At 43.0% G+C, this 16,020-nt stretch overlaps 1 protein-coding gene across 1 annotated transcript in view; it reads right to left on the bottom strand.

Annotated features, from left to right (window-relative positions):
* DNAH9 (dynein axonemal heavy chain 9) overlaps window positions 1–16,020 on the bottom strand; it is a 408,742-nt gene that overhangs the window by 292,669 nt on the left and 100,053 nt on the right. The window contains exons 27-30 of the mRNA XM_030208005.1: window positions 12,800–12,956; window positions 10,859–10,963; window positions 5,423–5,580; window positions 2,532–2,670 (exon numbers count right to left, since the gene is read on the bottom strand). Of these exons, the coding sequence (XP_030063865.1) occupies window positions 2,532–2,670; window positions 5,423–5,580; window positions 10,859–10,963; window positions 12,800–12,956 (559 nt within the window). The remainder of the gene's footprint in view (window positions 1–2,531; window positions 2,671–5,422; window positions 5,581–10,858; window positions 10,964–12,799; window positions 12,957–16,020) is intronic.

Raw genomic sequence — 16,020 nt, 5'->3', positions numbered from 1 at the left:
GGGAAATAAAATAAAACATGAAATTCAGTAGATTGTTGGCAGAGTTGTCAGGACATGCTTTGTTGTTTGTATTAATGTTGCTTTTGATGCCTGTATATGAATCCATGGAATAATAAAAACATTTATAAAAAAAAAAAGAAACGTTTTTAGTACTGACACAATGCTAGGTACCTTAGGGTCCTGTTTACTAAACCACAGTGTAGGCGCGCTAACTTTTTAGCGTGCATAAAATATTAGTGCACGCTAATGGTAGAGACACCCATTATGGGTGTCTCTATCATTAGCATGCGTGGCTAAAAACTTAGCATGCCTACAGTGTGGCTTAGTAAACAGGGCCCTTAGTTAACACCTTCAGGAAATCTATGAGTTATGGTCTGCAAATTTTATTGATACAATATGACCTCTCTAGTGCATTCGATGTTGTAGATCATAGAGTATTATTGGAAGTATGTGATGTATTAGAATTGGGGGTCAGGTATTAGATTGGATTAGAGTTTTCTTAGCTACTAGATCCTACTGTGTGAAGATGAACGGAACTCTGTCAGATGAATGGGTAGCACATACTGGTGTTCCTCAGGGTTCTCCACTTTCTCCAATTTAATATTTTGATGTCGTCTCTGGAGAAAGAGGATATTGTTTTACCTATGCTGATGATATTGTGCTATAATTTTCCTTTTTTAAAGATAAAGATGATGTTAGTATGATGATTGAGCAAGGATTTTCCATGGCTAAGAAATGGGCAAATTGTTTATCCCTTATTTATTTATTACATCTGTACCCCGCACTTTCCCACACACAGCAAGCAGGTTCAATGCGGCTTACAAAGTAAACAGAATTACAAAGTATTGTAAGGAGAATATTATAAATTGTAATACACATAGTAATAGTAAGGTTTTAGGAACATGTGAATTGAACATGGAAAGGTAAACGGGTATGATAGGCAAAAGGAAAGAGATTAGGAGGGGTATGGTGTAGGGAGATGGAGAAGACTGAGGTATGAGGATAAGGAGTTTGGGAGACACGGTTTAAGGTGGAATCATCTTCAGAGCAGGAGATGTGTGGGTGGGCTTAAATTAAATCGTGATAAAACCAAAATTTTATTTTATCTGCACCTAAAATTGATGCGTCAAATATATGGTTGCATCTTAATGGTGTTTATTTGAACGCTGAAACAGAATTGAACGTTTTGGGGATCCTGATTGATCAAGATTTAACATGATTTATTTATTTGACAATATACAGCTTGTTGCATATGTGAACCCTTATCAACTGATATTTCCCTTTCAAATAACTGTTTAGAGGCTGCTACTTATTGGTTGGATAGTCATTAGTTGAAGCAAGTGTCAGTTATATGAATTACAGGTAGTTTTCAGGTCCCAAATTGTGCCCCTTCATTATCATTTGAACAGTACAAATATTGGCAGCAGCAAAAACATGCTTTCTAGCTCTTGGAAGAATATATGCCATCAGACCCTGCTACAATCTCTGGTGGATACCTTTAATCACTTGGATTATTACAATGCACTGCGCAATGGCCTTCAGCAGACCTGCAGAACACTCAGCGGTTAAACTTTTCTCTTTTTCTCATAAGTGTGATCATGTTACTCCCTTATTGAAGAACACCACTGGATGCCAATGTGATTCAAAATTTTAACTGACATACAGAGCACTTTATTCCATTCAACTTGTTTACGTTTGATTTCTTACATTTCTGGCAGATCCCTTCACTCTCAAAGTGACAATCTGCTCTATAAATCCACACAAGATACATTTGGAAAATTCATATCATGCAGCCTTTTTCTACTTGACACCATCATTGTGGAATTCATTTCCTTGATACCTCGGAATTAAAACTTCATTTTCCAAATTTAAATCTGAGTTAAAATTTTATCTTTTAACCAGGGGCATAGCTGCTATGGGGCCCCGGGGGCCTGGGCCCCCATAGATTTGGCCCTGGACCGCCCTCTCAACCCCCCCATCCCGCTGCCAACCCACCACCTGTAACCTTTGCTGGCGGGGGACCCCAACCCCCGCCAGCTGCAGTCTTCTTCCTTCGTTTGGTTTCTGACTGCAGATCGCAAGGCTTTGTTCTGTTTCTGTGAGTCTGACGTCCTGCACGTTGTACGTGCAGGACGTCAGACTCAGTCAGAAACCAAATGAAGGAAGAAGACTTCAGCTGGCGGGGGTTGGGGTCCCCCGCCAGCAAAGGTAGGCGACGGCGGGCGGGGGGAGTCGAGAGGGTAATCGGCGGGGGGGGGGGGGGTCAAAGTTGTTGGAAGTGTCGGCAATGGCGGGCGGGTGGGTTGGGGGGTCGGTGTCGGCAATGGCTGGCGGGCGGGCTGGCTGGCGGGGTCGGCGGCGCCGGAGAGGGGCTAAAATGTGCCCCCTCACCTCGGCTCTGGACCTCCCAACCGTTGAAGTCTGGCTACGCCCCTGCTTTTAACCAAGAGATTTGCAAGCTATTAAGGTACTGTTGTGCACTTAATGTTATTCCTTTGTGCAACGCAGGCAGCAGGCATCATACACATTACCTGCTTGGACAGGAGCTCTTTGCACAGCTGATAGAGGGTGATAAACTTCCGGGCTAATAATCGGGCTTCGATGAATCCTTCTGCCACTAACATAATTTCACATATCAGCTCAAAATCCGGTACAACCATGGCACATGGCCTAAGATGCAATACAGACAATTCTAATATAATAAAACTATTAAGTATGGCACACGATGCACACATATTTCACCAGATGGGTCACAACAGAACTGGGTATCAATACATATAAGATGTGGGTTTTATTCCTAGCACAGGTTCATCTTCCTTGGGCTGGAAGCACTGCAGAGGCTAGAAAACTCAGGACCCCTTTTACCAAGCTGTGGCAAAAGGGGGCCGGAGCTGGCATCGGCGCGTGTTTTACACGTGCGCCAAGGCACCCTTTCACCACAGCTGGTAAAAGGGAAGGTCTCGTTTAAGCTGCGGCAAAACGGGGCCGGCACTGGCGCGTGTTTTATACACGCACCAAGGCCACCTTTTACTGCAGCTGGTAAAAGGGAAGATCTTGCTTTCCTGCAGGAAATGGCCGGGTGGCAAGTAAAGCACTTGCCGTGCAGCTATTTCGGGGGGGGGGGGGGAGCTCGGCAGGTACTGGGCAGCTCGCAGCACTGCCCGATTACCGCCGGGTACAGTCCGGTGCTACAAAAATCAATACATTTTTGTAGCGCCGGAAATGACAGTTCGGTAGGGGTGGGAAGTACTGCTAGGCTGCTGTGATAGCCTGGCAGTACATCCTTATAGCGAGCAGTAAGTCCGCGTAGGGCTTACCGCCACTTAGTAAAAGGAGCCCTCAGGGTTCTGTCCTCAAAGTTGGGAGAGCTGAAAAGGTTAAGAGACCTGGGTTTCATTCTCAGCACAGACTCCTGCTCCTATAGCTATCCAGGGTTGGAAGTGCTTTATAAGGCCCACATAGAGCTATGCAGAGCTGGAATTTGCATGAACTCAAAGCTCATATCTCCTGGTCAGAAATGAAATGTAACAACTCAAAGAAATAACTAGAGGGAAAGAAAAAAAAAAAAACAAGAAGCAAGAGACAAGCCAGTGGCAGCAGTGCACATTGCCATGCAGGAAACCTAGCTTGATACACTGTCAGCTAGCACATTTGCTTATTTCCGATCTGACGAAGAAGGGCAACCTTCGAAAGCTAATCAAGAAATGTATTAAGTTATGTCCAATAAAAAAGGTATCATCTTATTTTCTTTTCCATGTTTTATTTTGTTTGATTTCTATTGTGAACCATGGCTTGAATCTTTCGGCTGGAGACAATGCTGAGAGAGCATTCACAGTCCCAGAGGCAGAGTGGAAAGAGAGAAAATGTGCATCATTAGCGTTCATTAGGTTCTTGACATACCGTCTTTCTGTAGTACAACCAAAGCAGTTTACATATTACATACAGGTACTTTCTCTATCAATCTAGATTTTTGTACCTGGGGGCAATGGAGGTTAAAGGAGGAATTCATGAAAGGGTGTTATGGCCTTAACATGCATTCAGGGAATTAGCACGCATGCTAAATGCCAAAGTCCATTCTATATCTATGGACTTTTAGCATTTAGCATGTGTTAATTCCCTTAACAAGCATTAAGATGCATTAACACCATAATGCCCTTTGACGAAGTCCCCCCTTAAGTGACTTGCCCTCGGTCACTAGGAGCCGCAGTGGGAATCGAACCCAGTTTGCCCCTGCTTCTCAGCCCACTGCGTTAATGATTATAGTAACATAATAGATGACGGCAGAAAAAGACCTGCACGGTCCATCCAGTCTGCCCAACAAGATAAACTCATATGTGCCACTTTTTGTGTATACCTTACCTTGATTTGTACCTGTCTTTTTCAGGGCACAGACCGTATAAGTCTGCCCAGCACTATCCCTGCCCCCCAACCACCAGCCCCGCCTCCCACCACTGGTTCTGGCACAGACCATATAAGTTCCGCCCAGCATTATCCCCGCCTCCCACTACCAGCTCTGCCACCCAATCTCAGCTAAGCTACTCCTCCACTACCAGGGCAATCACTAGATGCATGGTTGACCTCCTGAAAACCATGCTGCAAATTTTTTGCTGTTGACACTGGCAAGTCAGCAATGAACATGGCCCTTTTGTTTTGTGTGTGTGTGGAGGGGGGGGAGGGGTTTGTTGGGGGGGTTAAATCTGAACATACATGACACACTAGTCTAACATTATTTGTTTGCTTGTTTATAAAAGTGAGGCTGTTTTAAAAATTGTAAATGCTAAGATTTCTATTACATTTACTAATCATGGTGTTCTCCTGAATTCCTACAGCTTTTAGTTTTGTGTGTTTCTAAGCATGTTTATTTGAGGCAGGCATTTTTATTCCCTGCCCTTACTTCATGGGGACATTACAGTTAAAGTATGCTTAGTGTGCTTTCTCCACCCAATTCTACCTATTGTTGACATCAGTAAAGTGGCTGTTTTTTAAAGCAGGGATTCTCAGGCCAGTCATCCGGACACACCAAGGCAGTCTGAATACGCATGACATACATTTGCATGCACTGCCTCCATTTTATGCAAACCTATATCACGCATATTCATTTTAGGTATCCTGTAATCTTGAGTGGCTGGGTGTGTCCTGAGGATTGGGTTAAGAACCCCTGATTTAAAGGGATAATGAGGTTTAGACACACTAATTATATACTTAAAAGCCCAGTTTCAACTTTGAAATCCCATGCCAAAAAATTTTTTGATTCAAATTAAAGTCACAAAAGTAAAACCCTTATGCCACTCTAGCAGATAATGTTTACAACAAATGTTTTTGTTTATGTTTTTGCATCAACAACTAAAAATATTACTTGGCCTTTACCATCTCATTTTAATCCACACAATTAAATTTGTGCTATCAGTGACTGAAGACTAACCTGAAGAGAGCTTTCAAATTCTCAGGCAATTCTGTACGTCCTGCGTACCCTGGGTTCATTGTGATGAAGATGCCAACAGAGGAAACCAAGTTTATCTCCTCACCCAGGAAATTGAAACGTTTCTTCTTGTCTCTTATGGCATCCTGTATACTTTTCACCTAAAAAAAAGGAAAACACGTATATTCATATTTGACGTGCCACCTAATGCTATCAAATTTGACTTGCTTTCAAAGTATTAACTACATGTGATCCTCCTTACATGGGTTTCTATACTCCTAAAGAGAGGTGCAGCTGTAGAGGTATACAAAATATATTAACAACACTCAGGTGAAATTTGATGGAGAGCTTGTGGAGCCTGATAACTTCTCTTGCATTCACTCTTCCTGTGTAGTTGATGCATCACTTCCTGGACCTGTACACCTACATGAGTTCAAGAGAGAAAACCTGACAAACCAGGAACAAAGGGAAAAGAAAGAGGCTGAAGGGGCCACATGTTTCTTATAACCTGCCGCATCTCCCGTTTTCCACTTATGTCTCCTGCTTACCTACAGTCAGAGTTCAAACTGTTGCCAAGCCTTGTAGAAGTTCTAGGAGGTTAGAGCTCTTCTCTGCAAGGGCATCATTGACACCTGGTAGGAAGTGCTGGTTTCTCCTCTGCTACTGCTTTCACTGCAGCCTACTGCTGGCAAAGGGAAGCCTGACCAATGGAGAGCAAGAGGAGGAGAGAGGCAGCTTGTAGGAGAAACATGTATTCTACCAGTGGTCTATTCCTGATGTTTGAGCATCATACTTATATCCCCTGGCAGGGAAGAATGGGTGAAGAGCTGAAAGAAGGGTAAGGATGTGGGGAAGGTGGACAGTGTTCTCAGGCCTGTCTTCTGTCTCTCAGATAGGTCTACTACCTGGATGCTACATCCTATCCCTTTCTAATGGATTAATGGCCATGGTTCCTTTTGCCCTTATCATTAATCACGATCTATCCTCTGGACTTGTGCCAGATCCCTGGAGGCAGACTAATACTTATGAAACCGAATCTGGACTCTTCCATTATCTATCTCTAATTATTATCCAACCATTCCAAGTGGACAAAGAAAGTGGTATTTTCCCAATCAGGTAGCAAAATCTAACATTCTTCATTGTCATCGGTCTGGTTTCAGAATGGAGACATTATTAAACACCCTTTTAGGTGAAATTCATAGTTTTTTAGATGATGGCAGAACTGCCTTGGCAGTCTCTCTAGATCTCGCCGTCATATTTGATTTAGTGGACCACAGTCTTGTATTCTCCCAGCTCAAAGACCAGGCTTATTAATAAAACAATATAGTGAACGATGACACATAAAGACAAAGAGGACAATATTCAGCCCACGACAGTCAGATTTCTTTTTTTAACACTGGCTGCCTTAGGCTTTTTATACCCGGATATTCAGCACTGGACTATAGCTGGATACTGATGCTGAATATCTGTGAATAATCTAACTATCTGGATTTATCCAAGTACCGACGATATTCAGCCTGTTTCCCGGATAGCTATCTAGATAAAGTTTGGACAGCCTTTTTGCTGTCCTAACTTTATCTGGATAGTCACCCGATCAGCAGACTGAATATTGCCTCTGACCAGGTAACACCAGGCCTCACCTGGGCTCTGCCCTGGACTGCCCAAACACTACCCAGACATCCTGCTTGGATATAAGTGCCACTGAATATTCAAGTTTAGCTCAGTCAGCAGGAATTATCTGGGTAGGAGCCCATCCTACCCAATAATGACCTTTGAATACTGCCCCCCCCAAACTGTCTCATCCAGTTGGACCAGATGAGATTCTAACTTTCCTGTCTCTGATGCTGTGATAGACTCAGGCTAGTTCAACTTCTGCACCATTTCTTCTGGCATGTGGGCTTATTTGTTACTGCTGCTGCTGCTTCCTTCTCCTTCCAATTAACATTGGCCAGAGATCTCTGGAAATGAATAACTGAGATGGCAAAATGAGGGAGGGAGAATCTCAATTTTTGTGAAGCCCTTGCCATTCTGTGCCTCTAACCCTGCGATACCACTGCAGAGGATAAGATTAAATGGCATTTTTCACAATGGAGGAGGGTGAATAGTGGAGTGCCACAGGCATCTGCACCGGGACCAGTGCTATTTAATATACTTATAAATGTTCTGGAAATTGGGATGATGAATGAGGTGATTAAATTTGCAGATGACACAAAACTATTCAAAGTGAGGACTTCCAGAGCAGGACAAATCTTCATTGGTAAATTATTTGCTGGGAAATTGCTTTTAAAACTTGTTTAAAAGCAATTAGTTGAGGGGAGGTTGGGAGGTTTGGAGAAGAGGGAAGGGGGAGAAGGGGAGGGGGGAGTGGTTAAGGATTTGATGAGGAGATATCCCTTAATATCTTGGAGTTTTTTCTTTTGTAAAATAGATAAGGGGGATCGGGAGGAGTAGAGGAGTCACAGGGGGGAAGGAGTGGGGTAACAGTTAAAATTAATAGGTTGATGACGGTTATGTCTAGTTAAGGAGATTTTGTATGGTATGTTCTGCTAATGAGAATCTTTGATTTATGTATATGAACCAGTTTGTCATCAATAAAATTTGCTGAAACATAAAAGCAATTAGTTGATTGATGCTGTATATAATGATATTTTTCTGGAAGGCATAAAAGGTCCTGTGAACTTCTCCTTGTATTGCCTTTTATAGCTAATTTAAATGCAAGGGGAGGGGTTGTGATGCAGTGGTGGGCATGATGTGTAGAAAGGTTACTTTGGCTTGCTCCCTATGCTCTTACAAGTAAACAAAGCTCAAATTAAAAAAAAAAAGACAATGGATGGGGGGGGGTTAGAATTCTGAACTTCTGCCCAAATGCAGAATAAGCTGGTACCGGTTCTTCAAACACACTTTAGCCATCTTTCTGTTCCAGATAAGTACATAAGTATTGCCACACTGGGATAAACCAAAGGTTCATCAAGCCCAGCATCCTGTTTCCAACAGTGACCAATCCAGGTCATAAATACCTGGCAAGATCCCAAAAACGTTCAATACATTTTATGCTGCTTATCCCAGAAATAGCAGTGGATTTTCCCCAAGTCAATTTAATAATGGTCTATGGACTTTTCCTTTAGGAAGCCGTCCAGACCTTTTTTAAATCCCGCTAAGCTAACTGACTTTACCACATTCTCTGGCAACGAATTCCAGAGTTTAATTACACGTTGAGTGAAGAAAAATTTTCTCTGATTCGTATTAAAATGTACTACTTTGTAGCTTCATTGCATGCCCCCTAGTCCTAGTATTTTTGGAAAGAGTAAACAAACGATTCACGTCTACCCATTCCACTCCACTCATTATATTATAGACCTCTATCATATTTTTTTTATGTTACATTTGTACCCCGTGCTTTCCCACTCATGGCAGGCTCAATGCGGTAGGCAATGGAGGGTTAAGTGACTTGCCCAGAGTCACAAGGAGCTGCCTGTGCCGGGAATCGAACTCAGTTCCTCAGTTCCCCAGGACCAAAGTCCACCACCCTAACCACTAGGCCACTCCTCCATCTCTCCTCAATCGTCTTTTCTCCTTGCTGAAGAGCCCAAGACGCTTCAGCCTTTCCTCATAGGGGAGTCGCCCCATTCCCTTTAACTGTTTCATCGCCCTGCTCTGTACCTTTTCTAATTCCACTATATCTTTTTTGAGATGCGGTGACCAGAATTGAATACAATATTTGAGGTGAAGTCGCAACATGGACCAATACAAAGGCATTATAACATCCTCACTTTTGTTTTCCATTCCTTTCCTACTAATATCTAACATTCTATTTGCTTTCTTAGCTGCGGTTTCACAATGAGCAGAGGGTTTCAACGTATCATCAACAATGACGCCGAGATCCCTTTCTTGGTCGGTGACTCCTAATGTGAAACCTTGCATTACGTAGCTATAGTTCGGGTTCCTCTTTCCTACATGCATCACTTTGCACTTGCTCACATTAAACGTCATCTACCATTTAGATGCCCAGTCTCCCAGTGCTCCTCTAAGGTCTAGGTCTAGAATTTTTTCCTTCTCTTGTCGGCTCCTGTACCAGCTGCTCCATAAAGCAGTCCTTGATTTCATCAAGGAATTTTACCTCCCTAGCATGCCCTGATGTTACACTTACCCAGTCAATATCGGGGTAATTGAAATCACCCATTATTATCGTGTTGCCCAGTTTGTTAGCCTCCCAAATTTCCAATAGCATTTCTACATTTGTATGTTCATCCTGGCCAGGTGGACGGTAGTACACTCCTATCACTAACCTTTTCCCCTTTACATACGGAATTTCAATCCATAGGGATTCCAAGATGTGTTTTGTTTCCTGCAGAGTTTTCAATCTATTTGATTCAAGGCCCTCCTTAACATATATTGCTACCCCTCCACCAATTCGATCAACCCTATCAGTACAATATAATTTGTACCCCGGTATGACAGTGTCCCACTGGTTATCCTCCTTTCACCAGGTCTCAGAGGTGCCTATTACCGTATTTTTCGGACTATAAGACGCACTTTTTTCCCCCAAAATTTGGGAGGAAAATGGGGGGTGCGTCTTATAGTCCGAAGGTAGCGAGTTTGGGATCGCCGTCCCCTACTTACGCGATGCCATGTTCCCTGGTGGTCTAGTGACGTCGGGGCAGGAAAGAGCCCCCTCTTTCCTGCCCATCGCGCTGCTCTCCGTGCTCCTGACTGCTTCCTGACGGTCTCGGCGAGATTCAAAATGGCCACCGAGATTCTCGGCGGCCATTTTGAATCTCGCCGAGACCGTCAGGAAGCAGTCAGGAGCACGGAGAGCAGCGCGATGGGCAGGAAAGAGGGGGCTCTTTCCTGCCCCGACGTCACTAGACCACCAGGGAACATGGCATCGCGTAAGTAGGGAACGGCGATCCAAAACTCGGACAAGACGCACCGGAGCACCTAGGTTTTAGAGGAGGGAAAAAGGAAAATTTTTTTTTTCCTATTTCCCTCCTCTAAAACCTAGGTGCGTCTTATGGTCTGGTGCGTCTTATAGTCCGAAAAATACGGTATATCTAATTTTTCATTTAGTGCAATATATTCTAACTCTTCCATCTTATTTCTTAGGCTTCTGGCATTCACATATAGACATTTCAAACTATGTTTGTTGTTCCTGCAAAATTCAGAAAGTCCTGGAAAAGATGCAGTTAGCAGCCCTGGCTTCCTGGTCCTGAACACATCTGATAAGGTCCTTCTAAACAATTTGGGCTTGAGTATGTGCCTAGTTTCCCTATGTCTAAATTCAACACTGTACACAGACATGAATCTGAACAGCCCTGTCTTATTATTTCAATACGGTTAAGTTTATCCAACTAATCACAACAAAATTTCATTCTGCAACAAGGAAATGGCAGTGTTGATGCTTTCAAACCGACACTTCTTCTCCAGGTATGGCTCACTTACCTGAACTGCAACAACAGAAAGCACCTCCACGGATATTCTGTTGAACTCATCAAAACAACCCCAGGCTCCAGTCTGAGACAGGCCTTTATAGATGTTTCCGCATGACTGAAATAAAACAGGGTAGAACGGAGAGGTTAGGCCCAAATAGGTGGGAAAATGTGGAATACAAATGCAACAAATAAAAATATGATGTGAAGAAAGGTTTTATCCATTCAGCTGCTGCCATATCAAAACCTACCCTGTTACTTACATTATCTCTAACATTGGTCTTTGCATTTATTCTCTTTTTTCTCTCTCCATCTACTCACAGATTTCACAATGTTCTTTTCCCTCTCTCCAAGTTTCAAATTTCAAGTTTAATCAAGACTTTCTATCTTGCCCATCAAGCAGATTTGAGTTCCTTACAGACTAATCATAAAAGGGGATAAAAAACAAGAAAATTCACAATTAGGAAGAAGGGGAAGAAATACAATATCAAAAGGAAAGCAGGGAAGAAGAGCAGAGGAGGGGAGCTGTATGGTCCAGGTATATCACCACGTAGCCTCAGCTACTACTGTAGGCATCAAAAAAGAGAAAAGTTTTCAAATCAGCCTTAAATGTTTGGTAGGATGATTGACACCTAACTTCTAATGGTAAATGATTCAAGAGCTCTGGCCCTTGCATTGAATAGATAGAGCATCATGTAGTTTCATGGGTAATATCTTAAAAAAGGGAACAACTAAGTGCTGTTGTTGCAAAGACTGGAGGGTTCTGGCTGGATGATAACTGACTCAAAAAAACAGATAAGAAAAAGAGGTTCACCAGAGATCAGAATCTCAAGTACCAAAAGAAGAATTTTATATGTGATGTGATGAGTGACTGGTAACCAGCAAGCCTTCTTTCAAAAATGGTGTGACATTGGTGTGACAGCCAGTAATCAGTTTGATGGCTGTGTTTTGGATAAGCTGAAGGCGTTTGACTTCCTTTGACTTAAGTCCGCAATAGAGGGCATTAAAGTAGTCAAGCTGACTGATTATCAGAAAATGGACCAGAATGTTGAGTACAGAAGGGTGTAACAGTGGCCTGATGGAGCTTAATTACTGCAGAAAGTTATGGAGAGAAGATTAGAGCTTTGTCAATGATTATGCCTAGGATCCTGATATGGTCAACTCTCTTTTCACATCTCATCTACCTTCCAACCATCTTTCCATCTCAGCCTCAGCCCTTCTCCAGCCTTCCTATTCTATCATCTCTCAACTCCAGTCAATTTACCTCCCCTTACCCACTCCCTAGACCTTACCCACTCCCTATGTGTTTCAGCATATGTAGAGGAACTTGATGGGCCACCCTGGCTCAAGCCCAATCAACTTTTCTCTTAGCTCTTTAAAGTCCTCCTGACACCCACAGTGTGTGGCGTACTTGTTCCCTTTCTGTCCATCCTCTATCACTGATAGACAGCAATGATAGAGGATGGGAGTTCCACAGAGGGGAACTCACTGGGATTGTGAAAGAATGTTTTTAAAAGTCCTGTAAGGTGGGCTTGTATCACAGGATATCAGTGAGAAGAACTGACTTGATTTGTTGGAGCCAGGGCTGAATTTAATGCCCTAAACACAGCCTGACAATGGTTCCCCTCGGCCTTTCACTGCTTAACTGACAAGACATTAAGACTCAATAAGTGCTTGGAAATATCACTATTGTACGAAACAAATATCATATATATTTAAAATGATTAGAAAAACACTGAAATTCATGTTGGATAATGGGTGTGGCAGATAGCAGTGAAAGAGTTAAGGGCATAATAGCTAGGGGAAAAAAATCCTGTGATTCCCCCCTTAGTGCCCTAAGCTAATGTTATTTTGCTTAACGATTAATCAAGGGCTTACTGGAGATGACGTGTGATATTTACATGCTGGGGGTCACCAAACCACACAAAGCTTAAGACAAATAAAAGCCACTCACCTTGTAATCCATCTGTTCTGAGCAATTAAAGACATAGACCATGATGCCCAGGGCTCTTCCCAAGTCTTTGGTTGTTTCGGTTTTACCAGTTCCAGCAGGACCAGCAGGGGCACCACTCATGGTCAGGTGCAGAGACTGCGTCAGGGTGATGTAGCACCTTTTGGGAAACAAAAACCACAACGATGTGAACTGGGCTCAGATTAATGAGAGTGTTAATATGGTGGAAAAGAAATGCAGCAGGAGGATGTAAGTTCCAGGAGAATGCAGCGCTTGTAGCAGAGAACAACAAAGCTCTGGTAATGAGGCAAATGCAAGACACCTTTGAAAAAGACATGAATGGAACTGAGACAACAGTGAACAATAAATCCAACGAGGCACTAAAGAAAGAGATCATTGGTTTGCATGGGGGGGGGGGGGGTAAAAGGGCAAGATTATCGAAACGTGTCATGTGGGGAGGAGTAGAAGAAGGGGAGAGGGTTACCCAATATCATTTGGTATTATCAGGCAGCGCAGTTAAAGCAAGTGGCGGAATGGAGCAAGGGCGACAGGTCGTCAGTGGCTACTTTAGAGCAATATCTTATGCCACGTTGTAATTTGGAAAGGGGGCTGTGGGGGTCTAGGGCGATAACTACTGTTCCCCAAGGGAATCTCTGCCCCTTTATAGTACACTTACAACGTACATGGGAAGTATTAAAAAGCAAATTTAAGCAGGGGGTGAAAACGTCTACTCTAGCTCATATTATTCAAGAAGAGGAGTTCCCAGCAGGACAAGAGGGGGGTATATTTAGGGAATGGAATAGGAAAGGCCTGCGTAGATTCCGAGACCTTCTGTCTAAGGGGACATTGAGGGAATTTGTGACCCTTCAGAGGAAGTTTGACTGACCTGACTCTGATTATTATGCATACATGCAGGTTAGACATTATATGAAAGGGCAGGGATGGCTACAATCTGATCCGAGACAGCGGGAGCAATTAGAGAACATCTGGGAAACCCTGGAAGGAGGGAGGAGAGGGATATCCAAACTGTACCGGTATATTAGGGGAAACACTTTGATTAAATTGCCCTATATGAAAGCATGGGAACGAGATTTAAATACAGAATTCAGTGTGAAGGAGTGGGAAAGGGTGTGCTTAGAGGTAAAAAAAAGGCACCAATATGTGTGTTAATAAAAGAAAATGCCTATAAAGTTTTAAGTAGATGGCACTACACACCGGAAAGATTAAAACGAATGTATCCCATGGCATCAGACCGGTGCTGGCGGTGTGAAGAAGAACTAGGCAGATTTTTGCATGTCTGGTGGTCCTGTTCTCTCTTGAGCTCATTTTGGTTGGAAATAGCGGCGCATATGACATGTATACTAGACACACAATTCCCTGCAGAGCCAAAGTGGTGCCTGCTAGGATGGGGAAACAAAAGGGGCCAGAAGTGGCAGAAGTGCTAAAAAGACTGTGTCTGGCGGCAGCAAAGTTGGAGATTGCAGCCCACTGGAAACAAAGACTTGGTCCCACTATTTTAGATTGGAAAACGAGATTTAAGAACATAGTGGGCCTAGAACAATTGACTGATAGGAGATTAGGCAGATATAAGACTGATGCTAAGGAATGGGTTCAATTAGAGCGAATATGGATGAGGGGTGTGGTTATACAGGGGAATCAGCCATGAAGAGGAATGTTGTGTGTGTGTGGGGGGGGGGGGGTGGATGGGAGAAAACTATTATATTTTTTGACAACAAGTTGAATTGGAGTTAGAGTGTTTAGTGAAAATGCACAGCTTGCAAGCTGAATTTGTGGATTCTGTATCATTATTGTGGTGTTCAATAAAAAAACTTTTTCAAATTAAAAAAAAAAGAGATCATTACCCAAAGACAAAAAATGTAAACCAAAGACCCTCCAGTTCCTTTCAAAGAAAGCTAAAGGACATTCCCTTGATCAAACTTTCATTTGCTATCTCTTATCCCCATCAAGCCTCCTATTACCCCTCTTTAACCATTTTCTTTGTCCCATTTCTACCCACTTTCACCCTATTTAGAGACATATCCTTATCTCTCATACCCCATCCACAGCACCCCTTCTCTTCCAGTCCCTCCATCTTTTATGCCATATCTCAACTCCTCCTTACCTTTCATCATCTTCTCTCATACCAATCTTATAACTTCACTCATACCCCCAACCCATCTAGCAAACCTCTCATACCTTTCTAATTGCTAGTATTCTACTAGCCCGCCCCCCCAAATTCACTCAGCCTCCAAGTCTCTCTTCTATGCCCAAATGCCTTGCTCTGCCCTCCTCCAACTATAATCTCCAAGTCTCCACCCTCTCACTCAGTCCATCCCTGCTTTTACCCATAATTACCAAATCCCTGTTCTTTCCTTGCTCTTTCCATCCCACCAGTTCCTGTTTAATGCTCCTTCTCAGTCCTCCAGTTTCTGCTGCCTCCCCACACCAGTCCCCAACTCCCTCATCCTTCCTTTGATCTCCACCCCTAAGAATTTGAGGACCATCCTTCTTCTGCTCTTCCCCAGTACTGTTCTTCATTTGTTCTTTCCCCTATTCCCCAAGTCCCATTCTTGATCTCTCCCCATGCCATCAAGTCCCATCCTTCATATGATGTCTGCTCTCCCCATCGGTCCATTTCCAAATATTTCCTTATTCTTTCCTCTCCCTTCTGAGTCTCTGCATTCTTCCTTCCTTCCAAGCTCTCTCTCCCTTGGCTGACCATCTAAGCACCTCTAACCCAAGTCTGCTAAAGTTGCTTCTTCTTCAAAGTTCAGGCACATAATTGAAACTGCCATGGGGCTCTGTATCTATGAAGCCCTGCTCAGCTCAAACATTATGTTTGAACTGTTCAGGACTCATGTGGTTCAAACAACTAATGTTTGAATCATGCAGGGCTCCATAGTTACACAGCCCAGCAATTCAAATGGTATTAGTTTAGACAGAGTAGCAATAGTGGATCTATATGCAGCTGATGGTCTTTTTTGATCATTTGGAGCCAAGCCTGGCCCTGCTACCTCTAAACAGGCTGAAATTTAATCCTATTAAACGTTGAGGCAATCTTGCTCTCTAGAATGACTTTTTTGTGAGTTGTGTTTCAAAGATCCTTAATACACCAATTTCCCTGAAAACTACAGTAACTTTTGGAATTGCAGGTTGATCCATAACTAACTTTTAAGCCTCAGATCTCTGCAGTAGTTAAGTCATATTTCTTTACACTATGTAAG

Source organism: Microcaecilia unicolor, chromosome 6 (genome assembly GCF_901765095.1).
Source record: "Microcaecilia unicolor chromosome 6, aMicUni1.1, whole genome shotgun sequence".
Taxonomy (NCBI): Eukaryota; Metazoa; Chordata; class Amphibia; order Gymnophiona; family Siphonopidae; genus Microcaecilia; species Microcaecilia unicolor.
Note: the sequence above shows the minus strand (reverse complement) of the source record. Positions and strands in the feature narration are given on the sequence as shown.